Genomic DNA, 27,595 nt, shown 5'->3' on the forward strand with positions numbered 1-27,595 from the left:
CTCTCAGTTTATCAACACAAACATCACATCATTGTGAGAAAAAGATGAGTGACAGGATAAAGAACAGTATATCCCATTGAGAACACCAGAAGCCTGCATTCTAAAATCATGTGCCATGTCTAATGCATAAACCATCCGCCATCAGTTTCAAGGGTCGTATAGATAAGTGGACCCACGAGAATGCCATTCCACCGGTCGTTTATAATTCTCGCGAAAAGCCTTCGACTCTACCTTCCCTCAAAGTATAGTACGGGCTACTATAGCTGGGTTAAAATTGCTTAAGGAACACCGAATACCAAGAAAGGGAGCCATGCTAAGGGGGCAAAGCATAGTCAGAATATGCCTCAGACCAAACCTTTCAATCTAAAATGATCAGGACTTCAACGGTCTTCACATCCGGTCTAGGCCGTGCTACACCTTCGTACTTGGCAGTCATGGTTGGTGGAGTTACTTCACTCTAAGTGACACAACTATCGGACCCATTGGTTCGCTACAATATTACTGTTCTCATTGCTATAGGTGCGTTGAGGTGTGGGTGTAGCATGGTCACTCAATATTCTTCTGTCAAGTGTCTCTCAACTTGTGCACGGGACCATGAAGGGTACACCTGGACGAATCTTCACCTTCACCATGGAGCTCATCCGGGCCGGCAACAAAGTAAACAAGATTACTGAACATATAACTACCAGCAATAACATCCATCCCACAGACCCCATTAGTGGAGATATTCCAGGAACAACTCCCACTCGGCTACGGAGTCGAACCCGCAAGTACCAGTCACAATGCATCAGGGCTCTACACAGCCACAAGCTACCGTCTAGCGCTGGTTTAAGTCCGGGAGTACCGAGCTTCGGCAATGCAATTCGTGCAGAAAGTGGAGGGCTAGAAGCGATAGTGCTCCGCCGCCAAGAAGCTGGGCAGGGTTAGTCTGCATGCCGGAGATTGCGGGTTTCCGCGACTTGGATATGGCTCCCAAGAGCTGGCATTCTGGATATATCGCCGTGATTGGAGGAACGCATTGCACTCGCTCTTGATATTGGACCGGTTGGCTTCAGGTTGAGACATGGATGTTGGCTAAGTGGCTCTCTATCAAGTTTCCCTTTTCGCCGCCGGCGAATTGCCAGTATGGGATTAGGGTTCGAGAGTGAGGGCGAGACGGACAGGATTATATAAAGCTCGAGGTTATTCATACGAGCTGTTCCAATCTTTGCAGAGATTCAACCTCCAGCAAGCAATCAGATTGTGGTTAGCCATGTTGTCTCGCATTGCCCTTCTTCCCGCTTTCCTCCCCGTGGCTTTGGCCTGTTTGGGCTACGAGGGCGGTGTTCCCACACCCACAGCCCATTACTCCAACAGTGCTGTGATTGAGATCGCAGCCGGCGAGGTCTTCGACGCCGGCTGGGCCAAGTACGACCGCGGGTCTGGCGCCTGCGGTGGCCAGACAGAGGGAGACTGGAAGGATGCAGTCTTCTACCTCCACTCCGGCGCTACTCTGAAGAATGTGATCATTGGTGCTGACCAATCCGAGGGTGTGCACTGCGATGGCGCTTGTACCCTTGAGTTTGTCTGGTTTGAGGACGTCTGCGAGGATGCCATTAGCATCGTATGTTCCCAGCTAACCCTACACCCCGACTCACCGCTAACAATATCCCCAGAAAAACGACAAAGAGGGAGACCAGACCTGGATTATCGGCGGTGGAGCATACCACGCCGATGACAAGGTCGTCCAGCACAATGGCTGCGGTACTGTGAACGTAAGATACTCTTACCCTGACTACACCCGACTGAACCCAAGACTAACAATCAAAGATTATCAACTTCTACGCTGAAGACTACGGCAAGGTGTACCGGTCGTGCGGAAACTGCTCCAGCCAGTGCAAGCGGAATGTCTATGTCGAGGGAACCACTGCCCGCGATGGTGGTGAGGTTGTCGGTATCAACCAGAGCTTTGGAGATACTGCCACCCTGGTCAATGTCTGCACTGATGCTGATCATCCCTGTGTTCTGTACGATGGATGCGAGGGTGATTGCGAGCCGAGCAAGGTTGGATACTGCTCTGGTTAAAGGGTCTGTGACTCGCAGGGTTGGATTCGCATAATGGCGAGGGTGTACGCGAGATGTACATATGTTCTAGGTTGACTGGATACAGAAACAGATACTTTACTTTCGTATGGACCTTTAGATTGTGTCTATTGTATACATTCAGCCCGAGATCATGGAGAGAAAGTGATGTGTCGGGTATTCATAGGCCAAACAAGTATACTTAATCTTTACCATGAGATAACTCAATGGCATTTGGCTCGTTATGGCTCCTGCAATGGTATACACTAACAAAGATGAGTAATCGCCCCAAGTTTATTAATATAAACTGCGGCTATGCTCCAATACCAAGACACCAGTACTTCACTAACGGCCAATTGGGATTGATAGGCCATCGCATGGGCAAAGGTCAAAGCTTGTAAGTGTATCTTAGCCTCAAATTAGCTCCACTGCTAGCGAGGTCCAGGTATGAGACGGCTTGGCGTTCCCTGGGGATATCCCATCACATATTAAAGGCCTATTGAATAGCAACGTAGCTTCGTCTTGGCATAAGGTACGATTCTCAATCACGGTGGAACGTTCTCCAAGTACGAAAGCGGACCGATATGCGCAAACAGTATCTGCACTATTCCCGCAGAGTCCATGCCTTACCAGAGTGCTGACGAGTGGGTTACAACATGCGGCTGCAGAACTTGACATGCATATTGAATTTGATTCGGGCTTGATGTAGGTAGATTGCGATGTATACGACAGGGAGAGCGTGGGATTTACCGCTACTCAAGAAATACGGAAGTTACGGTATGGGTAGTAAAGGGACTTGAGAGGTCAGTTGTGCTCATTGCTAATCTTCACGTTGGAAGGAACAATGCTGCGTCCAATTCAGTCGGTGATAGCCCAATGTGAGGGTTTCCCGAAAATTCTCAACCCAGTCTTAAAAATATGTAAGGTCGAACTAGCCCCATGAAGACGGTGAGTAGCATTGTTCTACTCAGTGACGACGGGTGGGTGGGTCATACGCATCTCGACTATGATCTGGTGTAGGGGGTCGTAGACAGTCTCCGGAGTTCTTTCATCCTGGAGCTCTGTCAACCGCCAGATCCCTGGAAGAGCTGCTGCTTTAATGGCTCTAGCCTTTGCATATGCTTGACCGAATATTTTCACCAGCATCCGGCAGGCATAAAAAAGACGTCTATCTCCCCCAACATAGGGTTGCGTGGAGTACTTGAGGTAATGACAAGTCAGCGTTGCGGCCACAGCGTAAAGCATCGGGGTATGCCTACCCGTCCCTCATGATCGATATGGTAAAAATAGAAGTCCCGGGCATCTGTATAGAGGCCGTAGATTTCCCTATTCAGACCAGCGGTTTTCCGAATATGATAAACCAACGCTGTTGCCGTTAGCCGGAAATAAAAAGTAAATGGACATAGGCTCGGTAATCAGCATACCCATAGCTGCGAGTGGCGCCGCGAATCGGGCTTCATTTATGAAATTTGGCGTGATGATTATTAAGAGCATGTCGGTGTTGGCCTTGTACCCGTACCACAGCACATAGTCAACCTGGCACTGGAGTCGATATCGCCTGTGCTCCACGGTGATATCTGCCTGGATCGTTTGATTGGCCTCCGGAAGGACCATTGTTAGAAGTGGCTCTGCATCCTGAAAGCCCAGTTCATCTATGATATGTCTTCCCGCTTCCCGCTGGACTATATTGACTAGAAATGGGATCCTACTCAACCAAAGGTCTAAAGTGGGTTGAAACCTGGCACCGCCTGGATAGGGCATTTGTCCTGCAGCACGCTTTAGTGGGTGGGGACGTAGTTGACACTGAAGATAGTCGACTGACCTGCTTCGTCTACGAGACGATTTATGTTCACCGCTACATCTAGAAACCAGGGTTCTCCCTGGACATCTGGTATATAGCGATAGGAGAGCCCCAGGCTTCGCAGGAAAGAAGTCACAATTTTGTGCGAATCTGGTGCAGCTGTGATGTCTCGGTCTGGGTGCCCATCCCTTAATTCAAGTATGGTAAACTCGCCGTAAGCCATCTTGAGATAGAATCCTACCGGGTGACGGACAAGTCTAGGGAGGACCACATGCAAGTTGTCGACCATGCGCTCAGCCGCACGTCCACCCACCCTACGAACATTGTCGCCAACAGTTCGAGCACCTCTGGCAACATTCTCTCCAGAATCGTGCACAAAGCGTTGAGTGCGGTTGACAATTCTTCGTGCACGCTCAGCGACTTTTGGTCTTCCATCCTCACTAGGGCGGCCGTCGGGGTTCATGGCTACTATCACGAGAGCAGGTCTGGAATCAATTCCGAATCCCTTGTTGTTCGAGCTCTCGTTGCCTGAGAGCAGTTCCCTTGCCCTCGCAATTACCCGTGTCAGAGAATCTGGATGGTATGTCGACGGGGATGTAAGGTCTGACAGTTCAAGGGTGTACGATCTTGAATAAATCTAAATATGATAGAGTAAATTGGTAGTGATATGAGTCGTAGTAGTAGTAGTAGTAGTAGTTGTTGTTGTTGCTGGTGCTGTGTATCTCTAAGCGAACTGATCTGGACCGGCTGAACGAGATGGCTTCTTTCCCAAACTCACTTCTGCCCAGGGCTGTTCCTTCCCAATTCATGTGCCATCCGGCCGGCCAAAAGGCCATTTATGTATTAGTCCTTTAGCTACTTACACCTTTGGTTACCCCTGTAGTACCAATACTGGCCTAGGAGTCTAATACGCCGTATATCCAGGCTGCCGGAGGAGCTAAGAACGAGCGTACAAATGGACTACCGGTTACCTGAAGGTCTTGCATTTGACGACTGCAACTATTATAACTCGATCACTAAACATGTATTCAACAATGATAACCCTTGGGATGGACACTACAGCACAATGAACAGGGGGCTGCGGGAGACCACTGTTTCAGCCATCAGGATCCCAATGGAATAATAGACTGGACCATGGTACTTACTTTTAGGCGCTCTGTTGGTACCATTGCTCACATGTGAGCCACAGACCATTTGTCATGGCATAGTTGCATCTTCTGTTGAAGGCCCACTATCGGTATATGCGTGTCCATGGATCGAGTGCGCTGTGCCCACACCTGACATCTCCACACTCAAATGGCCGCTGATTGATCTCTCACTACCGTCAATATCGCAAATGTCACTCCTTACTTCCTCAACCATAGCCTCATCTTCAATCTGTATGGAGGCTAGGCGGATTGTCAGGAGCATCAGTGCTTGAAAATGAGCTGCGACATGTCGGGCAACCATGTCGCCCCCCTCTGTGTGGGCTGGGACTGTCAAATGCTCGGGATCTTCATCTTCACTAGAGCTGCTAGAGGGGATGTCGATAGAGCAATGCGGCATAGCATGGTGATTTTCATAGGTTATCCTAGCGCTTTTGCTACTCGTGTCTGTTGACGGTTCCCGAGTACGCTTTGCGCAATGGTGGGAAAAGGGCTTTATTCGCTGCGTTTGGCAGCTGTTTTCTACCACTCTGTAGCCGCATAGTGGACATAGGTCACGGGGCCGTGGGGGTGATGTCTCACTGAGCCATGATAGGCCCTCAAGCTGAGCAGTCGTGAGCTCCGGGCAGTGGACGTCCTTGGTATGGCTCGAGAAGGCTTCTGAGCTACTGAAGACATCATTGTGGCTGTCGCATACAGAGCATATCCACGATGGTTTCCTATATATCTCTCGATGCCAACGCCGGCTATGGCTAATCATATGATCCTGCCAGTCATTAAAAGTCGCAAAATACGGGTACCCTCCGTAACACTCCTCGAATATGCACAGGTATGGTTCCAGGTCATGGTCCACATGGTTCCTAATCCCGGTTAAAGAGTTGGTCGCATGGAGCATTCGGTTTGGGTAGATCTTACTTCCAATTTCTTCCATACAGGGCTTTTTCATCCAGGGGCTCTGAGCACCACTCACAGGTAACGACGTTAGTGTCGTCCCTTTCGGGTGGGGATGGATATCCGGTTTGTCCAAGATGCATGGAGCAAGCTGGGCCTGGCTGACTGTCGCTTGGTGAGTCAGAAAGGATCGTTTTCAGTTGACCCGCATTTGTCGACGATGGGTCGGATAGGGAAATGGCCTGCACCCCACGCTGTAGAGCCCTCGGTTCCCCGGCTTGATTTGACGTCGAATGATGTCCCTCTATCTCATCTTGTATCGGTGCAGGCCTCGTTTTGCAGCATGGCTGCTCTTCATCCATGGTCAGTATTGGGGACGAGTCCTCGTCGCTCAGAGTCTGGAGTGTCTGCTGGCGAGACTTAGTGCGTTTCATGGCAGCATATCGCTCAGTCATTGACTCACTCAGGTGGTATTGGAGCGCGTGATGAGCATCTGGATACAAGGTTCGAATGCATCGCGAGGCTAGCTCCATGAAGCTCTCTAAATGCGGATCGCCAACAAAAGTTGGGAACCGGGGAGTGAGACTTCCAAATGTGGAGTCTCGTATTCCAGCCTGCAGTGGATGAAGATCATTGAGTATTCCATTTACTGCCTTTAAAGCTTCCATATCTATCCCATCAATTATTGACTGGTTTTCGTTGGGTTCGGTGTCTGTGGGACATGTAGCATTCCTGCCAACGATATCTGATTTTGCGACTGATATTTGTCTTAGCATTTCTCATCTTCCCCTTTCTCGAGCCATAGACGCGGTACATACGATTTATTAGGTCACTTTGGAGAATGGTCAAAGTTTGAACAATGACATCACGGATATCAGACCTCTGTCTTAGTCGCCAGTCAAGGCATTGGTTTGGCCGGGCGAATACCTTCAGACTGGCAACCCACGCTCTGAACCGTGTTTGGAAATCCGGGAGAATAGGCCAAAGTGGTATACTTCTAACCACCTGATCAAAGAGATCTTCACACTCCACAGCCAAGTTATATATCAAAGGACGGTTGTCAGTGGGTACCTCCATGACGAACAGTGGTTTAGATCAATATTCCGTTGTGGATTTACACTGGTGATGGTGCTTGATGAGCCTGAACGAGTAGGTGGGGTGGCAGCAACTGGCGACGTTTTATGTTGTACTGCATGTTTAGCGCGCACAAGATTTCACTTGGGCCTCAGCCTGACAAAGGGCCTCCTCAATGAGCCTGAGACGTTCCTTAACAAGGCAAATCCCGACGGTTCACACTCATACGTGGACTGCCACCGCTCGCTCCCGGTTATGGCATTCCTGCTGGTATGTGAAGAGTGGCGTGTGCTCCAAGACATAGCAGCGCTCCTCGAGGAACACAAGGCATACTATGAGCCTAGTGTGCTGACAGCGCCTGGATCGAGTCAAGGCTTTCTTCACCGCTTATTTTGGACCGAGCTACAGGGGATTCTCACCTTTAGAGCAAGAGACCCCTATTTGCAGCTGGCTGTCTTCAACAATTGTCAAGCAAAACTGCGCAATGTGTGTGAGCTGCTAAGCAGGCTTGTCAACGACAGGCGTGTAACAGCGCATGGTGAGGGCGTAGCAAAAGCATGCGAAGACAAAGGATGTGCGTACCCGTTTTTGCACGGCCTTGTGAGCTTTCTCCAAGCATCAAGGGGGATATTGAACTTGGCCGGCGGTGTAAATCCCGTACTATTGGGGCTTCCACGAGATAGTAACCAGGCTCATCAGTATCTGTGCACTGTGACGGAATGCAACCAATTCATCAAGGGACTCTTTCAAGAGCCTGCATCGAGGCGCGCAGCAAGCGGTCACACAATTCTTACAGTCAAAGGCCCTATTTGGTACGATACCCGGCACAGAGACAAAGCCATAACGGTATTTCACCGTCTCTTTGAGCGACTACGTTGTGGGACGCAACACGAGATCTTTCTCAAAGTTCCTGATACTAGTCAGCCTCGGTATATTCAGCAGGAACTATACTTGTTGCTACCATCCTGTGCACATCCGGGCGAATGGCAAGGGGCATACTGCGATTTGTCCGAGTAAGCACGATATATTCATCTAATTTTCTGGTCACTAACAACGACCAACAGATATAATTATGACATCAACACAATCAACAACCTCTGCCAAGAAGTCAAAAAAGATCGCCCGGAAGGGCATGTATTGCAACTTTACATTCGGTCTGACAGGTTGCTTAGTAGATGGATTGGGGGGCATACATTGGATCTCAAAGCTTATTCAAAAAGATCACTCGACGAGCTCGTCAAGAGTGGTGCTTTTCTATCCGGGCATCCCGACTATATCTTCTCACCAGTCGGGTCGCCACCATTGTCGTCCATGTACACCCTGCAGGATAGGCGACAGCTTGCCCTAAGGCTAGGGTACTGTCTCCTTGACTTCTATGATTCCAACATGAACTCCAAAACTATCTATATTTTTTCGCCGCCAAATAAAAGTATTCAGAAGGCGTTGACATGTCTGTCATTCTCATCGACCCTTCCCGTTTCGGCTGAGTCTCGTGTGTTCAAAATGGGGAACGCCGCTCTGCTTTCTTTCGCCATACTCTTGCTCGAGATGGATTACGGGCACAGCATTCAGATTAATGTTTCAAGTAATCCCGACCAAAGCCTATCTGGCTGGGGGCAGGTTAACAATCGTGTCGATAGCACAGATAGAAGGGACCCCTATTTCAACGCGGTAAAGGCATGCTTCGATGTCCATAGGCAAATCTCTAGCTGGCGACGGCGTGATGACTTTGATGCTTCCGAGGAAGAGTTGACTATACGAAGAGTGATTTATCGGGGCATTGTACGTAGACTGGAAGCTGCGTGGGATCAGGTGGGAAAAGGTATACTGGTGGAAGCGAGCAATTCTAGATGGTGACGGGTAGCCATATAGTGGCTGAAGGGAAGCCAGACTGTAGTTCTCTGGTATCATTCGTAAATGATTTTCTCATCCAAGAGGCCTATCTGTTGTGCTGCAAGACCGATGAAAGTGTACAAATAAATGTACCGACATACATCGTGCTTAATACCTATGACGGTCATGGACTTTGAGAAGGAAAATAAGAAACTAGAGGATTCGCATTCGTAAATAGTAGTCTGAGGAATAATAACTCAGCTTGAAGACTTCGTTTAAGCATACAGAGTTATGCCATCAGCCGTGACAACAGATTCAATTCCAAAGATACCCACCTAGCCACTGCCTCTCAGGAATCCAAATATACTAACAGTATCCTCAAGTTCCGGATCATACTCACAGATATCCATCCGAGCATTGCCCTTGTGCACTTCAAGGCTGTTGACAAACTCCGCCCAGGCCTCGTTAGACACAATGGGCGCTGTACAATAAGGCTCCGCACCGGTTGCGTCCAACAACTGCTCCAGCCGAGGCAGCACTCCATTCATCGCTTGCATCTCCATATTGAACTGCGTCTCAGTATCTAATCCCAGGTTCTCCACGAACCATCCAGAATGCTGAACCACGACACCAGCCTCATAGAGATCAAGTAATTCCGGCACCACACCAGAATCCAAGCCCGCCTCGTATGCCATCCGATGACCAACAGCCTCAACCAGCGTCTGGCAGCGGGGGAGTATACGCCTATTGAATTCCCCCGTTCGCTGAGCCCTTTCGAGCGAGTCTATGATATCTCGGGCATGGCGGAATAGACCAGCTTCGAATATGGCCAGTAGGCAGGCTGGATAGCGGGGTGGGGGCATGCGGTATCCTCCTAGGATTAACTCGGAGGCAAGCCCTGTGCAAGCAGTTAGCTAGTGATCCGGTCGGTTGTGTATGATATATGTACTTATGCTAAGAGCCAGGGAATCTCCCTCGGCGATAGAGTTCCCATGAGCTTCAATCTGGTTATCGATGATGTTGTTATACGCGAACAGGCCGTGCGCACCGCAGCGCTCGCCTAGATAGCAAAGGCTTTCCTGTGTGGCGCGATGGACGACGGCTTTGAACGCGGTTGCAACACCTTGCCGGACGACATAGGGGATTTTCGTGTCCATGTAATTCTGGATGCTTTCCTCCGCGAAGGGATCGAAGACAGCGATCTGAGCTAATGTATGAAGAATCGGACGATGTTGTGGCCGGAAAAATATAATCGGTCGGGGCTCGTTAGTGGGACCCCATATATGTCGACGGAAACTGTATTTTCCCGCTACGAAAACAGAGCTTTTCAATGCTGAGATAAGAACAGTAGACAGAGACAATGTGGCAATGTAGACGCGGTGGATGGTGGATTGGAAGCTCTTTCGTCGGTCTGTTGGTGCATCGAGAGTTCCGAGAAGGGCTGTGTGTGGGAGCCGGACGTGTTCGAAGGATGTGATACAATGGTCGAGGGTTTTGGATCCTGCGCGCCTGGGAGGGCTCTGGAATTTTATCTCAAGGGTTAGATGAGGATTACTGGATGGGTGGGAGGGTTGTACTTCGCGTATATGCCTGTAGACATTTCATGACCATCGTTGAGCCAGACCAGAAACGGTTTGACACCACGATCTTCACCCTCGACTGTTACTCTGGCGATGACAATCCCGATTCGGGGAAAGCCTTCTATAGGGGTTGTTGCTGGCATAAACCTGAAAGGTCCGTCACTGGTCATCGATAGGTCAAAGGGGTCACTTACTTGGCTGCGTCCAGATTCGGAGTATGCAGGTCGAAGGTGCCATCTGGAAGCAAAGTAGCCACCGTTTCAACAGCATGTGCATCCAAGCCATGTCCAACCTCTGGAAGAAGAAATTGCCCTCTATTACCTGTCAGCGTGTTATGGAGATCAGCACATCGGATGACGCTTACGAGATCTCGAAAGAGAGTAACGGCTCAACAATAGCTTTGAGGTCCGCTCTATGCTCAAGGAAGGGAGCCAGGGTCCCCACACAGAGATTGTACTGTATCGCCAATAGACTGAAAGCGGCCGAGTCTAGCGTATGAATCATGTCCTGGTGGAACTGCCAGAACTTGTCGGTTAGGTGCTGTATGTCTCCCGTTGTAAATGCTGTGTACCAGGTTAATCGGCAATAAATACCAGAGGAAAGGAAGCGCACCGTAGGCTCCTGCTATCGCCCGGGCTCGATGGTATGCCAAGGCGATTTTCTCGTCGCGGGTTGCATTATCTGCCGAGACCCTGAAGATGTCTAAATCGAGCAGGAGCGTCGAATCAATAACCCGTTCGGCATGAGGCCTGTCTCCGTTGCGTGGCATTGCGATAGATGTGTGGAAAGGATTAAGCAAGACAGAATCGTAGGCGGCAGAGAGACAAATGCAGGACCGATGGTAGCTTTAAGTCACATGGTCTAAGCTTCTCGCCTACAGAGCACTCGGCATATCGATACACGGAGGGGTTCTACTCAACGGTATAGACAGGATCTACGAGCTAAGGATGTCTCACAGCGCCTCTATGCCATCCTCGAGTTAGTATAAGGGAGAGATGCACATGTCAATCAACAAATACGTGGTCAGGCCATGCAGACAGGCGCCAAAGGACCCAGACGAGGAAGAGCATCCCAAGCAAGATTAACTGGGTCAAAGTAAAATTATAATATCGAAAGCCACACACGGCTAAAGTGGCAAAGAGGTTTGGGTCTCCGTTTGGCAGCGCATCACACCTGCGTCACCAAGCTGATATCACTTTGACTCTTCTCACGGATACCAATCACCCATCGGCAATCGTGCAAGAAGCGATATGCCAGCTGGGTGCACGGTCCTATAGTATAGTTCGACCGACAGAAGAGATCTGCACACAGAAATTGCGGCACAGATATTCGAGAATGAAACAAATTATGGTGCAAGCACCCGCAACTTGCATTAAACTTCAGCATGCGCCACTAATGGTGGAGTGGAGTGAGCCAAGGTCAGGTTGCATTGAGGGGAAATGTCGACTGTTACTCATCCAGGAATGCACGTTCATACTACTTTGTGGGTTTTCACTTTGATTGTGGATGGAATATTATTTCCCAAATCAATGTCAGAAATGCTGATTTGAGACCTCTCGACCTAGATGCATCTAACCTACCCATCACCGATCTTATGTCGACGGCTGCACCTGGTCCGATTTATCTAGCATGGCGGCAACCAGCTCCTCATCCCAGCCATATGAATCCGAATCACTAATATCATCCTCCACCACACAAGCGGGAGATGCAAAAATACGGTTCTGCTTCGTTGGTGTTGCTGGTGCGTCCGTATTAATCCACCGCTTCCTATGGCTACGGGCACCTGATCCCGGAGTAAACAGCCCAGAGCTAACAAGTTCGGGGTTTTGTGGTGTGCTGGAATCTGTGGCTCGAGGAGGCGGAGTCTCCAGTCTTCGAAGAGGTTGATGCCGTACAGTACCCATGCCCTCCTGCCATACAAACAGCGAGTGAGCTACCGGAGTCGACTCGTCCTTTCCAAACAACCTTTGCCTACTCCGAGATGGCGAATCTAAAGTCCCTTCCGACAAATCTAAGAACATGTTACCATCACCTTTCCCAAACCCTAATATATAATAAATAAGTCAAACGTACCGCTATCCTCTATCTCATCCCCGGGGAGTTCGTCCAAACTTCCAGGGTCTACATTCACCCGCTTCCTCTTCAGACACGACGATTTCGGCGGCGTCAACTGCCCAAACTCTCTTATATCGGTCTGCTTCCTCGGTGTTTGCGGAACCGCTAGGCGAGGAACGAGTTGCTCTACCTGAGACGCTTCGTCGAGCCATACCCAGCTGTTGCATTGTGCTTCGTCTTTGGAATGCCTTTTACATGCCAGATCTAGACATTATCAGCCTTGGAGAATTGATTTGGTCAGATGAGAAGAGACGGAAGGATGTACATTGTTCCCCTTGGTATGGGCTCTTCGCGTCCTTGACTGTGTACCTCCTCATGGGATAGTCACATTTGCACAGGAGGGTTCTCTCTGCGTCGATGGTCACTCCAGCGTACGTGGAGCGGAGGGGGCCCATTGAGAGAGTTTAGTTGAGCTGTGTTGGTATGGCCCTGTTAGATTTATAGGGGGGTGAGTATAATGCATGGGAGAGATGGCTACAGAGAAGCTTGAATTATGGTGTGTGTTTGCTTGTTTGGAGTTGACGTGGTTAAGCGCTAGTGTGGGGTCGCCAGCTGCGTCGAGGTTACCACTGTCATTGCTATTGGTCGACGAGGCGCTATGCGCATGCACGTTGTACAAGTGATCTTCTAAGTTGATCAACGTCAGGAGATATCCCAGAGACATGATGGTAGTGTCATATTGGCAGAAATTCGAGAGTACTTGGGCCCTGAGCAGATCGGGTTTTTCTATGACTGTACCTACATCTGGTTTGCGCCCAATCAGAAGCGTTGCAGTTAGTAGATCGTTCTGGCTCTTCAGGAGTGACATGGCGCATAAGCCCAGTAGTTCGAGCTACCACTCTAACCAGATGTCATGGATGAGCATTGACTGCGCCAAAGCGGTTGGAAAGTACGGTCTCCACTGCTTTTTCACCATACAGGCAGTAAGGGGTAGTAGAGCCCCACCGGAGGGGTCAATATATGAATCTATCACTCACACCTTGCCATGTCTTTTAGATCCCAAACTGAAGCTCGTCGAGTCCGTTAGACAGGATATAGGGCAGAAAGAGCAAATGCAATCACATCCCCTACGAACACGAAATTCCAGTTAGGGCAGTTCTACTTTACAGTGCACTAATATGCTTAGTCATTTATGTCCTCAGCATAAGGATGGTAAACACACTAACCCGTTCTGGTTAGCTCTATACATTGTCCAGCTCAAGCTTTCGAGTCCATCTTGGCTCTTGTCAACTTTCGTTCGAGTTGTATGGAGTAGACATAGCTCCTCTCCTCACAGAATCCCCCAATGCAAGAAGGTATAATGAGAGGGGTTTATTGCCCACTATCACAGGCGGCAACATCCGACCTTGAATCCAAGCTCTCTTCGTCCCCTCTTCAGAAATGTATACATGCAGCCAAGCGTCGTGAATGCAACGCTGGATCCACAATATCAATTCACAGTGAGAAAATCCGTGGTCCACATGATACAAATCTGCAAAGAGAAGTGAATCTTGATTTCCCGAGAGGAGACCGAGAATAGTGAATGAAGAGATAATCTCCACTCCGACAGAAATCCTATCCCATGACCACATATAAAGCCCTCTACCCTCTACACTTGCTCATACACTACTTGAACTGATACTAAGGAACCTCAATCCCATCTGTGCAAACCACTCAATAAATCCTACACAAACACACCAGCGCGCCACTACCTAAGTAACAAACCGCCAAAATGCCCCCCAACACCACCACCACCACCACCCCGCCCCAGAAAGTCTTCATAACAGGTGCAACAGGCTACATAGGCCGAGTAGTCACCGAATTCGCCATCGCAGCAGGGCACAGCGTGCGTGGTCTCTCCCGCAGCGAGGCAGGCGACGACCTCCTGCACAGACTGGGTGCAACCCCAGTAAGAGGCACGCTAAGCGACACCACGCTCCTCACTGAAGAAGCCAAACACGCAGACATGGTCCTCCACCTTGCCTTCAGCCACGACTGGAGCAAGCCCTACGCAGACCTGCTAGCCCTGGACATCACCGCCGTGGACGCGCTAGCCAGCGCCCTCCAAGACACGGACAAACCGCTAGTGACGACCGGCGGCACACTCTGCGTCCAACCCGATCCCTCGGGCGGAGAAACCGACGAGACAGCCCCCTTACCACCCTACACGCCCCTACCCCGCCACCTAGCTGAGGAACGCGCCCTCGCGTGGGTGTCCAAGGGAGTCCGGATAAGCGTACTCCGCCTCCCGCAGTACGTCTACGGCCGCGAAACAGACCACGGGTTCGCGGCGGATCTGATCCGTCTTGCCGTGCGGGATGGGGAGGCTGCTAAGATTGACGACGGGGAGTGGTGTTTCTCCTCCGTGCATGTGGAGGACGCGGCGCGGCTGTATTTTCTCGTTGCGCGGTTTGCGGGCCCTGGGGAGGTTTTTAATGGGGTTTCCTGTATGGATGTGACGTATTCGGCGCTGGCAGGGGCGATTAGCAGGGTTGTGGGGGTTGATGTTGTGTCGCGGACGAGGGAGGAGCTGGAGGCGAAGTGGGGGAGGTTCTTGGTGGAGTTTGTACTGGTCAGGAATCGGGCGAGTGGGAGGAAGGCCAGCGAGAGGCTGGGGTGGTGTCCTGCTGGGCCGGGGATCTTGGAGGAGGTGGAGTTTGGGAGCTATGTGCCTGTTGTTGAGCGGTTTAGGAGGGGGAGGGAGAGTGTTGTGGGTAATGAATGACGTTCGTAGTTGGAGACCTGAGTGAGATACGTATCTATCTATGCTTTTATCCCATTGCCATGAACCGAAAGAGTAGATATACTTTTCTATATACATTACCGTAAAGCCGTGATATCACGAGAATCGTAACTTCATCATCGTCAAGAAAAAACAGGAAGACAAACCCGAACAAAAACAAAGTATCACAAAAGAAGAAACCAGAAGAGTTCAACTTCCCTACTAACGTAATACCTACCACAGGTAAAACCACTCTCACCGCATAGCCATACTAGCAATAATGACTGAGCTCATATTGCTACCGGTGGCCGTATGGGCACCACGTCGCACGACGATCTCCTCGTTCGCCATGCGCGGCTCTAGCTGAAGACTCCGGTCATACATGTCGCTCACGTCCTTTGTGGCCCTCAGGTTCCTGATCAGGAAGTCCTGGATCTCCGGCACGGGCTGGAGATTATAGGGCATGTTTTGGTACTGTTGGATGTCTTGCAGGACTTCGGCTACTTTGATGCGCTTGGTGAAGTTGATCGTGCCGGATTGCGCGAGGTCGGGGATGCCGTCGTCAATGAATGTTAGGTCTGTGAGGTAGATTCCTAGTCTCACGTTAGTGGAATGTATGATAGAACAAGAGAGTAAAAGGAAGAGAAGACGAGAGAGAGAGGCAGAGAGAACGGAGAAGCGGGCAATTACATACCCAGGAACGGAACAGAAGGCGGACTAGTCTGCCGTAAAGCCTCGCGATACTTGGCCCAATTCTTCTCACTCGACATCAAACCCCGCAGCTCCTCAAGTAGGCTGCGAATGCGCGGGTTGACAAGACCCCACGTTTGCCGGAGTCGAAAGACAGGGGACTGTCCCAGGCCGGACACAATTGACATCAAAGTAGCATAATTGTTGATCGAACGACAGACCTAACCAGATATCAGACAGAGCACACCCGCCGACGGAAAAGGAGCCTACATCGGCAGCCTGCACAAACAACTTGATCATAGACACCCGCTTTTTCAGCTCATCCTGCGCCAAGACAAGCTCACCCACGTAATTAGCCAGCCGATTCGAATGCAGAATCATGGCATTGACCCCCGTGGACGGCTCGGTGCTGTTGGACCTCCTCTTCTTCCATTTCTGGCTAAGGCATTCACACGGCCTGATCCGCGCGTGATGGTTGAATTCGATGATCGTCAGCTGACGGGCGAGCTCAGTGGCGTCGAGATCCAGTATCTTCAGCTTCTTCATATTCTTGGGTGTGATGGGTTTGGGAATGTTGGAGTTCGGCGGCGTGGCGAGGCGTTTTGTGATCTCCTGTCCTTGGATCCGCTGATCGATAGCACTGAGTAATTGCGGGGCAGTAGGCGTCTCCATCATATCCGCTGAGTTCTTGATCTGGGCGTGTATCCTCCGGAGAAAGTCTGTTGTGGCTTCCTCGGGTGGCTCCATCCAGAACCGTTCCAGCCATGTCTTCAAGATATTGACGACCCGGAGACGGATTGCCCTTTGTTTGTGCCGGGTCCACAGCTGCAGTTCGGGTTCAGTCAATTGACCCGGGGGCTCGACATGGAATCGTTGGAAGAGGGCATCGAAGAGGTCCGGAGCGGATACAAAGGTCGGATAGGTGATGAGGAAGGTCTCATTGAAGACAAGGTCTAGCCGGTCATGGCGAGTCAACTGTTCCACGAGTCCTGTCAACGTACCGCTCTTCAACAGCGGCCGGTCCGTCGCTTCGTAAACCACCTCACCATCATGATCCAATTTCAGAAACCATGGGACATCAGTAGCCACAGACAGCGCTCTGGCGCGCACAGGGAGGGTAGCCTCATGCATGATGGTGTTCGCACGCGACCTCTCGGAAAGAATAGTCTGGTAGAACGGACGCCGCGGACTTCATTAGCAGAGCTTGCGAGCACCAGGGACCAAAACCAACAAAAGAAAACCCCGGCAAACCAAAGACAAATAAAAGGACCGAAGCGGGCCAAAAATAAGCCCAGCAAGTGGCATGTCACCGGCGGAAAAGTACGTTGAACGGGTCCGACTTCGCCCTAAGTTTATCAATCTTATCGCCGAGACGATCAACTGCTGGACTCGGATACTCCCTACGTTTTGGGCGGCCACTCCACATGAGCTATTTTCTTTGCACGGACAAAATCTGTCGCGCGGCCTGTCTGTCGCCTGGCGTGTGTGTGTGTGCCCCGATGGTTCCATGCACCCCGGTGGGCTTTGCTGCCTGATTTCCACCATTCAGTAGCCCCCGCCAAGCCGCCAATGACGCGTTTAACGACCCTAGTTTGGATACACTGGGGCCCGGAGCAGTCGCTGTCCGGCCTGTCAACTCGGTAGTTACCTTCACTGCCTTGGAGGGGCACGTCCAACGTCGCTGGTTCCGCTCGTTCGGTACCTCTCTTCGGACGAACCCCTCGGTGACCTGACTTGGGATCTACAAAGGCAATCATGCATTAGAGAGTTCGGTTAAGAGTGATTAAATTGGAAAATAGATCCAGATGTCTAAATACAGGGTTTAATAACGCGTGGTAAACAAATATCCTCCCTATCGGCCCATATGATATACACGTGAACAAGATAGAGCCAAGCGAATGTAACGATAAAAAAAGCACAGGGGTATAGGGGTATAACGTAAGCAATATGACAAAAGAAAACAAAGATAAAGAGGAAAAAAAAAAACGCATCACATCATGGCACCCTTGTTCTGCTTCTTGTCAACCCTGTAGTTCCTCCACATGGCGATGGCCGGAAGCCCGACGGCCATGACCGCCACGGCGGCGATACACCCATACTTCATGTACGCGCCGTAGGCCTGATTGACGGCGTCGCGGATCTCAGATCCAACAGGGTACTCGAGCTGTTTGAGGTACCCCCCGAGATAAATATCCATGTACTGGGACTTGCTCTCGGCCGGGAGAGCGTCCCGGAGGGCAGAGGGAAAGGTATTGGAGAAGATGGCCGCCGAGGCCGCGTTGCCGATCGCACCGCCCAGGCTGGAGAACAGGCCGATCATCGACAGCATCATTGGGACGCCTTCGCGGTCGGAGGCTGCCATGACAGCCATGTCTTGGCCGATGACTAGTGTTCCGCCACCGAACGCGATGAAGATCTGACACATCACAATATATCCGATGTTTCCGCCTGCGGACCGGAAATGGATCATCAGGCCGGCGCCCAGCATGATGAGCGGCAGCCCGAAGCACAGGCAGCTGTATTTGAACTGCTTCGTGACGTATACCACCACCCCGAACACTGCCGACCAGAAACATGACCCGACGTTGTATATCTGCCCGACATATCCTGTCATGCTCACGCTGAGCCCGTAGACTACCATGCAGAAGTTGTAGAAGTAGAGCTCCCATGCATAGTAGCTGAAGAATAGGCTGGCTGCCACGATGCAGGCTCCGAGGACGCTGCGGTCCTTGAACATTTCGTACTGGATGAAAGGCGTTGCGGTGCCATATCGTTCCCAGGCGCCAAACACGAAGAACAGGAGGACGCCGACCACGAGCATGACGATGAACGTTGGACTGTTGTACTCGGCTCGGCCGTAGGATTGCAAGCTGAAGGGAAGGAGGACCAACAGGAAGGCAGCGGTAAGGAGGAGGGTGCCGACCACTATGTTAGGCCATTGTTAGTGAAGTCCGTCGGTCATGGAAGGCGACACATACGATCAAATTCATTCAGCCAGAAGATGATGGACTGTTTCCATGTGCGACCGCTGGGCTCTCGCACAAAAATGAACATCTTCTCGGCTTTGAGCTGGTAGAACTTGAACACGGCAATCAAGGGGAGAAAAACAAACACCTGCGCGATGGCAAAGCACCCATAAGCCCAGCGCCACGTGGAGTGATTCACAAAGGACTGGGCTGCGAGCGGCCCTGTAAAGGCCGTGCAGATAAAAGGCGTACTGGCAAATCCAAATGCAAAGGCTCGATTGCGTAGCCCGGACGTGTCTGCCATGAAAACATCGAGGATCAAGAAAATGGCGTCGTATCCAACCCAGTACAACACATAGCCGACGGCGAAGGAGCTGGGGTTGTTGCAAGCGGCTAGGATGATTAACCCCAGGAGGTAAACGGCGAGGAACAGCGACAGGCCTTCCGGGCGCCCCCAGATATTCAGGAGCTTTGCAGCAGGCAGCCGAACTACCCCACTGACCACGCTGGCCACAATGCTGGATGTACTCACGGCGGGCGCTTCTTCGAAGTGGGCGAATGCGTTGTGGATAACGTTCGTACTGACTGCGGACTGTAGGGCTAGCATGAAGAAGCCGAGCCAGACTCTTTCGAGTCGGGTCACAGGTTAGTAACAAGAAGCGAGACAAGGTAGAATGACAGCCTTGATGCAACTCACAGAGCGTAGGTCAAATAAGCAGTATTCTTACTCCAGGCGAGTGCCGCTGCTTCGGCCTTTCGAATTCCCAGTTGTGCGCCTTGGGTGACCTCCTCGGACGGTCTCCGAAAGGGCTGTTTCTGTGGGCCTTCGAGACTGATCGCATCAGGATTGTGGCTGTTGTTCGCGGATGACACACTGGCCTCGTACTTGAGGTCTCGAAAGTCCGCACCGACCACACTCTGGGCCAACTGTGTATCGTTCCGGCCTCGCACAATATTCGGGCCCGCCATGGCGTGGAAAATAAGTCTTGTACACCCTCGGTGTGGACTTGGGCGATTGACCGCGTTTCCTGGTGTGTGCGACGGGACAGAAGGGCTGGCGACAAGAACCGACGACCGGGCGTCGCAACTCTTTTCTACATAACGGGCCTAGAGAATACGATCTGCCCATCGGTGTACAAAAAGCAACGGGTGGTCTGTTCAAATTATTGCCGCAAGACGCGCTTCCCGATGGGGATCAAAGTTCTCTAGACAGAAATGCAGTCGCCCAATGACGGCCGCGTGAGGGTTGACTCGGGTTTGATCAGATAACCAGGGTTAGGTTTCGGATCAGATAAATGTCGTTTTCATTGGTGGGGCTGCTCCCAATAAGATAGTGATCGCCGGCGTGCGAGGCTTAGTTGCTCCAGCTGAACGCGCACATTGACTAATAAAATCCACTTCCTGGTGCTTGTCTCCATCCGACTTCGCTTCTCGTGTGGCCCATCCCACGCGACCGCCGTCACCATGTCCCGATCGGCCAGGCAGATGGATCAAGCGCAGTCGGAGGGGTTCTTCATTGCATAAGGCTATGTGGGAAGACTCCCAGCAGCTGTGATTGAGCTAGTCACCATGTCGGCTCACATTGCTGAGAAGGGAAATTACTGACGGACGCTGTCGGGAATAAGGAGGTCCAGCGAGAAGAGGGCAAGAAAAAAGTAGAGAAAAAAACATTATTATAGTGTGATATATGGGACGCTAAAATCTGACAGGCACAATCGATTTTACGTGCGGGCCCCTCCTGCCCCTCGTGGCTTTTACGCCATTTATTTCTTAATTGAAGTCCTTAACCTTGTCCAGCAGTAGACCTACGAGTCAACAGCGTTACATTGTGTCTGTGCACAGTGTTGATCGTCTTGCTATGAGAAAGGGGGAAATAATGTATGTGCTTGCCGCATACATGCAGCATCCATAGGGTTAGGAAGCACTGGCTCACTCACTCGTGTTGCATGATCATAGCGAGACATCGCACCCCCACGATCCGTCCAAGAGAAAAGAAAATATCCTGCATAGAGTTTACAGGGATCTTAGATTCGATACTACGGTTCATCCCACTGGCCATCCTTCTCTCTGGTTTTGCTGCATCGGCATCTCCAGCAACTTGAGAGAGAAGAACAAAAGGAAGGCCGCTCAAGTCGCTCATCATTCCAATATAGTTATGATTCCCCATACCTTAATGACATGGATTTGGTACCAAATATTATAGTATGTTGATAGTGTTGATCGTATTGAACACGTTGTTCCACCAGTGGCCAGTACCACCTCTGTCATAACGTCACACGCCATGATAGATAATGTCTACTGAAGGTACAAGAGAGGGAGATCTCGAATATAGGAACACTTGAAGCTATTTCCTCTCTCCTTTTTCTTTTCTTCTTTTTTTGTACGGAATAGCTGAACGGCATTTGTCGGAAGCCGGAAGTTTCCGCTACGGTGGATTCTCCAAACACATTGGCGGCGCTCGGCGCGCTTCATCAGATTAAAGACAGACACGATTCAAACAAGAAAAAAAAATTACCTTTGGAAATATTTTCCATACTCCATGATATCCGTAAAAAAATATTCTTTTTTACGCATTACTCTGGTGAGGTCTGTTTTTCACAATTTAGTTCTGCGAAAGTGAACATAGTTCACAGATTCTAGTCTACTTTATATATCTGAACCAGGTAACTCACTCACGCTTGATACCCGGAACAAACAGGTTATTAATTCGGTATGTTGTACATATGCATATGTAAGCTTAACGAGGAACGAAACAAATGTGAACTCTGCATACTATAAATTCGAGTCAAGGAATTTCACCAAGAGGCCCTGCCATTGTGGGTTCCAGCTCGGCAGTAGCCACAGCTGTGGCCAGTGCTTTACCGAGCTAGACAAGGGAAAAAAAAGTAAAACTAAAAAAAGAGGAAAGGGTACAGGTACCACACATCGGAGGAAAGAATAGAAGAGAGATTGCCTTGTCATGGAGGACGCTAAGCCCACTATCTTGGCTCAGCTGTGTTGATCAAATGCCGATACGAAGCCGCATTCGGCAATGCTCGACTATGACCGACTCACCTGCCTACCCTAGGAGGCTAATTTCCGTATACTGTGAATGTGGGGAATATCAGGTCGACTTCACTTGTAGCTACCCAGGGGTCAGGTGAGGCACTGAGGTTGCTCAACCCTCAAAGAAGCTACCGGTGGTAGAATCGCGCACTTGTTGTGCCTCTGGTAGAAGACAGTCTAGGGCTCGCTTTGAAAGACACAAAGCTGGTAAGGATATTCAATAACGGGAGCTTGCGCTCATAAAATACCCTGCTAGCCAGCGGATGACATTGTATGTTCATAAAGCCCTTCATGGAGCTGTGCTATGTGACGGTGTCCAGTCGAGAGGCTGTACTAGTAATGCCTGAGTGAAGATGAGCTGCCTGAAAGATACCTTACAATAGAGCCTGATATTTATCTTTTATCTGAGCCAACAAATCTAAATATCATCCGAGTCTAACTGCTTGAAGCCCGATCCATGATTAGTATGCTTGGTGTTCCCAGGACCTTTGTTATTCTTTCTTATCGCTTTGTGCTCACTCTGCTTCGGTTAGAAAGAGAGAGAACGAGAAACCACTGTTATTTTTGTCACTAGAAGAATAAAATGGAAGTCACCCTTACTATTGAAAACCCCGCTCGTAACCACAACTTAAAGTTGCAGGTAGTGCAGAGGGTGACTGCTCTCCAGGCTACGAAAGGACTCAAGTCTCGACTATTGGACACACCACGTTTCCAGAATCCAGAATGCTCGGGGCTATCTAGCAATTGGTAATATCCACCAAGCCTTGGAGATCTCAACCGAGGTTTAATTCCCCCTCAGTGAGACTACAGTACCAAACTCGGATGACTACCTAGCAATCACGACCAAAGCAACCGTTGATAACAGCATTGCCACTTCCCTCTGTGGATAACATGCCACCGGAGACCTTCTCAACGCCAAACTAACATCTCTGACAGGCATGTACGCATTTATGATCAGCAACAGGAGCCGTGAAGCTTGGGAGTGTTCCTTCGGAAGGGCCTCCAGTGGATGATTGTAGATGCTTCACTGGCTCTAAATGTAAACTCATTGTTATATGTATATAGTTGGAATATCGGTGATTAACATTCTAATGTGGGACCTTACTACAAAGCCTGCACCTCTCACACAACTACAGAGGATACCGCAGGAGAAATAACAAAATGGCAGAGTCTTGTATTGCGCCTCGGAAAGTATGGATGTTTTGCTATGTAAGATTGACGATATGAGACCGACCAGCTTTAATACTGTACAAAGCGCGCTCGATCCCCGTGAGCGGACCGACGCTAAGTACGTATGTATTACTTTAGAAATATAGCCAGAAGTTTAGGCAATGCGCGTTCCTCTTTTACAGCTCTATAAGCGAAGCTGTCAAACAGGATAGCAACCTGCCAAGTGACTAGTATGGTAAATGAGTGTCGGTACTAAGGCGCGTGTCTAGCAGATAAAATAAATTATTAAGCAAACCTGGATTTATATGAAGAGCTCATGTGATCGAATATACTACCTAAGGACCGGGCGTGAGGTAAGAGCAGCTCTTGATATAGAGGCCTTTCTACTGGAACCAAACAATGCGATCTTTCGATGGATAAACACAGAATGTGTGAGCAAATTGAATACACGGTCAACTAAGCGGCTAATGGAGAGATATCATTAGTCCTAGATATTGCTAAAAAAGGGGCGAACCTTGTATTAAATATATAAATATGCTGCTATAGCTTTTTGAGAGGGAATAGATATCGGCTATTAGTAAAACTAAGCATATATATACCAAGGAAGCATCCTTGTCAGTCTATTTGTTAAACCTATCTCCATACAGGACTTGCAGGTGAGCTACTAGATTTAAGATCTTACATGAAGAATTTACCCCCAAAATATTACTGTTGATAGATTTACGGACTTACTACGAGCGCACTAGATTATTAGCGCTGACAATAAAGCCAACAAGTTAAGATAGAGATTTCTCTAAATTAAGACAGTACGTATCGACTGCGACGGCACTAGATTTAGAATAAGGATTACAGTATCATCTAATTCTCCCTCAAGTTGTGGGTAATTCTATGGCACGAGGCCGTTTGTGTTGTAATAGGTCAGCATTTCAAAGCACACCGTGATGGTTCGAGGAAACCCCACCGGGTGATGGTGGATACTGCCGCTATCAAACTCCTTGGATCGTGCTCGATCAAGATACATAATCGAACTTGTTGACGGCCAATTGACCGAGGAGCATCCTATGCTGTGTACCGATACAATCCATGCATTCTCTTTGGGGGACAGACGGTTCCTTACCGTGAACATTGGGTGACTTCGAAGGCATAACTTTCAACCAAAAGATTTCTACCGGCTTGCACTCCCCGGCCCCACCGAGGAATTAGTGCGTGATATGGTACAGAGTCATGTTCATGGTGTGGACTTGGACGACTTCCTCGAAGGCTTGTCCTCCATTTTCCATGCTTGGCGTGACGGTACATCTAATGCAGCGAGCCCGTCAGGAAAGGGGGAAAGTCTTATCCTGCGAAAGGCCTCGGTCTTGATAGAAGAACAATCGTCTGATGATATCGCAAATAATGCGTTGGGTTGCAGTCTCACGGAGACTTCTTCTAGAGTACTTCCGAGGTACCCTGATCTCACCACTAATTGAGTCAAGAATATTGACGACCGACCTTCGGTTGGAATACCGTCCTTGCACATCGCGAGATTCACCGACGCTAGATCAAGAATGTATTTTGAATAGTGTAAATGTTTCGCGGCCCATAATTTATACACCTCATAATACTGTACCATACCAGATTCAATACTGCATCGAAACAAGCATATGGGGTTCGGCAATCATGAGCCCACCAATAGGATAGAGAGCAATTTAACCCTTTGAGACGTAGGCCCTGGATCTATAGTACCAGGCTTACCGTATACCGTAGGATAAGCGTCTCGGTCCGCCACGGAAGAGGCGTGGGGCCCACTAGTGTTCCCCTTCTCTTGGGTTCCTTGCGTCTCGTATCGTCCCTTTCAAGGGGAAGGATGCGAATCTTGTTGAACGAGGCGATGCTGTCCCTTTTAACCCGACAATGATCTTTCTTTACCGGCTAAGGATGTCGTATCTTCACTTGATTGGACGATCCCGCGATCCTTCGCGCGCGTATATGCCGGTTTTGAGTCCGTCGGATTGCGGGGCGGTAGTGCTATGCCATGTCTCATCGAAGTTACATTGACCCAGGCCAAATACCGCATACTGTCGCATCCTCGGTTATTATAGTCTATGAAGTCTGGCCACCAAGTCTAGTGGGACGATATCATCTACATACCGTTTTGCATTTCCCTTCCGCCTTTAGATATTGTCGCTCATTGGTGGGCAGAATCTCAAATGACAGAGGGCCAATGGGAAAAGTTCCTCCCGGGCGGTGGGAAAGAAAGAAAACATCTCACAATCTTCATGATATGAACCGCCTCACTCTGAAAGGAGCTCAGTAGCCAGAGACTGCAGCTCGTCCATACTTTGCGAAGCTGGATCAGGTTGGGGGCCAGAAAATGGAGCCAGAAGATGCAGCTGGAAACTGGGATCCAAGAAAGGGTATAAAATGCACCGTCTTCTGCACTGAGAAGAGCTATCCAACTTCTCCCAGACCACGACTTTCCTACTATCCAAACAACTCTTCATCATGCGTTTCACTGCTGCCGTCCTGATGCTCGCGACCGCCATTGGCGGCGCCACCGCCGCGCCCAGCGCTGAGGCCGCCCATCTCCAGGCCAGAGACGAGCCTGTCAACATTCAGGTCTGCACAGGCATCAACAAGGCGGGCTGCACAGGCTTCACAGTCTACACTCAACATCAGTGCTGTTCGTCGCCACTCCCACCATTCCAACTGCCATCATGAAAGCTAATTCGTTCATTGCGTACAGTCAACTTGCACGGCACTCCCGTCGACCAGAATGTGCACTCGGTGTCTATCCCTGATGGTTACCGTTGCCGCTTCTGGAGGTATGTATTCTCCATTTGTGCTTTGGGAGGCTTCTGGCTAACTTCTACCTTTTTTGTAGCTCAACCGTCTGCAATGGCGGTGGTACCGGTGATATCCAGGCCCCTGGCAACGACAACATCGGCTCGAGCGGCGTGAGCTCTGTCAAGTGCTACAAGAACTAAGCTGCTTAGCAGATGATTGAGATGGGCGAAGGGTAGTAGCTCCGCATGTTTGTAGATAGTTCCGAGAGCTTGTCTCTTCCAATCCAATAATCTTCTTCCAGTTTCCCCACACTATAGGGGCTAAAACTGAGACATTCATCTTAATATTTCCTCTAAATCGGCACGATGTGTACTCCGTATTGACCTGACCAATACCGCAGGTGGGTCTGCGCTGTTACCGCTATCTTTACTGGGGCTAGCGAAGCATTCCCATTCGTTCTCCTTACTACATGGTCCACAGTTCCTATATTCCACCGTAGCTGGTAGGCTGTGATGTAAAAGTCAACCCTCTCGTTCACTCCATTCTTTTGTCTTCACACACCACAGCAATCTCAACATTTCTTGGTTCGTTCATGTCTCCACGTCCAGTGACAACCGCGATCTTACCATCATCACCATCCTGCCTCCACTTCACTGGACCAGGTGATATGCATTCACATGGTGTAGTCCACTGCAGGTGTTGACGAATCCCATGATGCAAGTCTGGGAACATGCCATTCTGAAATGCAAAGCCCCCTCCGAGTTTCGTCAGAATGCTCTCTTTGTCGATAAACTCTCCTAAGATCGAATACACCCCCGATTACTTTAATACCACTACCTTAGCTGCTGTAACGGGATCCACACCCATTTCTTGAGGATGTTCCATATCGCTGAGAAATACGACGGAACTTTGCAAAGCTAGTCCGGAATCTATTAGTCCGTATTTTCCCACTTACTCCCTGTTGGTCGACTTGCAAAGATCCCCTCAATGGTCTCTGGGTAGCATATCATCAGTATCCAGCTGACTTCCTGCGTAAAGCCTTTGAGAATCTACGCTTGCCTGGCGGAGACTACAGATGCATCGATTAGATAAACGGCGTTGCTCACGGGCGTCGACGGATTCAGCTAGTCACTGATAGCCGAGCAAAAGGGCAGAACGAAGCGGGTCAAATGATCGTGAAATACCATCGCCCACTGAGCCATGTTCGGTCCGGCAGTTGGCTCAGTGCAACAGGACATATCCCGTGATTTCCTCTATTGCGCTATTGCGGCTTGGTTGTAGTGTGCCATGTCTACCATGAGAATCGGCAATCCAGGTTTATCTCGACTGCCGGTCCAATGGGGATACTACAGTTCAGAACCTGTTAGTGGGCCGTAGGCAGATAGGCAACGGTGTCGGACGAACAAACTTGCGCGTACCTTTAAAGTCGGCTACATGAATAGTTATATACAGGGAAAGGACATGCCACTCCTCGCGAAACCTGGTTGCCTCTTGGAGCTGCTGGAGGGCTCTATGGGGATCCAGGAAGCCTGCTCTGAAAAATCGTCTATTTTGGTTAATACACACAACACAAGTGTCCAACATCTCACTGAGTTGCTTACAGAAGCGTGACCTCGTCTTTGATTCCGGCTTGCACTTCTTTCGTGTCTAGATCTCTAAGTCTTTCAAAAAGTCCATGTTCCGTGCATAGACGGTGAAAAGTCGCGAAGACTCCCATCTCTTCCTTGCTCAGCTCCATCACAGCAATATGGCGTTTA

General features: G+C 49.9%; 10 protein-coding genes across 10 annotated transcripts; 3 read left to right on the forward strand and 7 right to left on the reverse strand.

Annotated features, from left to right (window-relative positions):
• Nucleotides 1-1,252: 1,252 nt before the first annotated feature.
• ABOM_009895 (pectate lyase) lies at nt 1,253-2,064 on the forward strand (the record flags this gene model as incomplete). The annotated part of the gene is made up of 3 exons (XM_022537023.1): nt 1,253-1,603; nt 1,656-1,754; nt 1,810-2,064. The coding sequence occupies 3 exons, from the start codon at nt 1,253-1,255 to the stop codon at nt 2,062-2,064; spliced, it is 705 nt and encodes a 234-aa protein (XP_022385429.1).
• A 960-nt stretch (nt 2,065-3,024) lies between these two features.
• Nucleotides 3,025-4,325, reverse strand: ABOM_009896 (uncharacterized protein; the record flags this gene model as incomplete). The annotated part of the gene is made up of 4 exons (XM_022537024.1): nt 3,025-3,261; nt 3,321-3,427; nt 3,486-3,827; nt 3,884-4,325. The coding sequence occupies 4 exons, from the start codon at nt 4,323-4,325 to the stop codon at nt 3,025-3,027; spliced, it is 1,128 nt and encodes a 375-aa protein (XP_022385428.1).
• Nucleotides 4,326-5,059: 734 nt separating this feature from the next.
• Nucleotides 5,060-6,975, reverse strand: ABOM_009897 (uncharacterized protein; the record flags this gene model as incomplete). Its single annotated transcript, XM_022537025.1, has 3 exons — nt 5,060-5,867; nt 5,923-6,655; nt 6,717-6,975. 3 exons carry the CDS (start codon nt 6,973-6,975, stop codon nt 5,060-5,062), a joined length of 1,800 nt encoding a protein of 599 aa, XP_022385427.1.
• A 2,165-nt stretch (nt 6,976-9,140) lies between these two features.
• On the reverse strand, nt 9,141-11,154 carry ABOM_009898 (acyl-CoA oxidase; the record flags this gene model as incomplete). Its single annotated transcript, XM_022537026.1, has 6 exons — nt 9,141-9,703; nt 9,755-10,314; nt 10,383-10,532; nt 10,580-10,699; nt 10,750-10,948; nt 10,998-11,154. The coding sequence occupies 6 exons, from the start codon at nt 11,152-11,154 to the stop codon at nt 9,141-9,143; spliced, it is 1,749 nt and encodes a 582-aa protein (XP_022385432.1).
• An 823-nt stretch (nt 11,155-11,977) lies between these two features.
• Nucleotides 11,978-12,895, reverse strand: ABOM_009899 (uncharacterized protein; the record flags this gene model as incomplete). Its single annotated transcript, XM_022537027.1, has 3 exons — nt 11,978-12,396; nt 12,459-12,704; nt 12,766-12,895. The coding sequence occupies 3 exons, from the start codon at nt 12,893-12,895 to the stop codon at nt 11,978-11,980; spliced, it is 795 nt and encodes a 264-aa protein (XP_022385431.1).
• A 1,316-nt stretch (nt 12,896-14,211) lies between these two features.
• On the forward strand, nt 14,212-15,204 carry ABOM_009900 (uncharacterized protein; the record flags this gene model as incomplete). Its single annotated transcript, XM_022537028.1, has 1 exon — nt 14,212-15,204. The coding sequence occupies one exon, from the start codon at nt 14,212-14,214 to the stop codon at nt 15,202-15,204; it is 993 nt and encodes a 330-aa protein (XP_022385418.1).
• A 252-nt stretch (nt 15,205-15,456) lies between these two features.
• ABOM_009901 (Ras-GEF domain-containing protein) lies at nt 15,457-17,022 on the reverse strand (the record flags this gene model as incomplete). Its single annotated transcript, XM_022537029.1, has 3 exons — nt 15,457-15,794; nt 15,896-16,112; nt 16,162-17,022. 3 exons carry the CDS (start codon nt 17,020-17,022, stop codon nt 15,457-15,459), a joined length of 1,416 nt encoding a protein of 471 aa, XP_022385417.1.
• Nucleotides 17,023-17,881: 859 nt separating this feature from the next.
• On the reverse strand, nt 17,882-19,826 carry ABOM_009902 (siderochrome-iron transporter; the record flags this gene model as incomplete). Its single annotated transcript, XM_022537030.1, has 3 exons — nt 17,882-18,816; nt 18,870-19,483; nt 19,555-19,826. The coding sequence occupies 3 exons, from the start codon at nt 19,824-19,826 to the stop codon at nt 17,882-17,884; spliced, it is 1,821 nt and encodes a 606-aa protein (XP_022385420.1).
• Nucleotides 19,827-25,556: 5,730 nt separating this feature from the next.
• ABOM_009903 (uncharacterized protein) lies at nt 25,557-26,038 on the forward strand (the record flags this gene model as incomplete). Its single annotated transcript, XM_022537031.1, has 3 exons — nt 25,557-25,734; nt 25,798-25,876; nt 25,936-26,038. The coding sequence occupies 3 exons, from the start codon at nt 25,557-25,559 to the stop codon at nt 26,036-26,038; spliced, it is 360 nt and encodes a 119-aa protein (XP_022385419.1).
• A 1,053-nt stretch (nt 26,039-27,091) lies between these two features.
• ABOM_009904 (uncharacterized protein) lies at nt 27,092-27,576 on the reverse strand (the record flags this gene model as incomplete). Its single annotated transcript, XM_022537032.1, has 3 exons — nt 27,092-27,184; nt 27,243-27,384; nt 27,440-27,576. The coding sequence occupies 3 exons, from the start codon at nt 27,574-27,576 to the stop codon at nt 27,092-27,094; spliced, it is 372 nt and encodes a 123-aa protein (XP_022385416.1).
• Nucleotides 27,577-27,595: the final 19 nt, after the last annotated feature.

Source organism: Aspergillus bombycis, assembly GCF_001792695.1.
Source record: "Aspergillus bombycis strain NRRL26010 chromosome Unknown contig00105, whole genome shotgun sequence".
NCBI lineage: Eukaryota > Fungi > Ascomycota > Eurotiomycetes > Eurotiales > Aspergillaceae > Aspergillus > Aspergillus bombycis.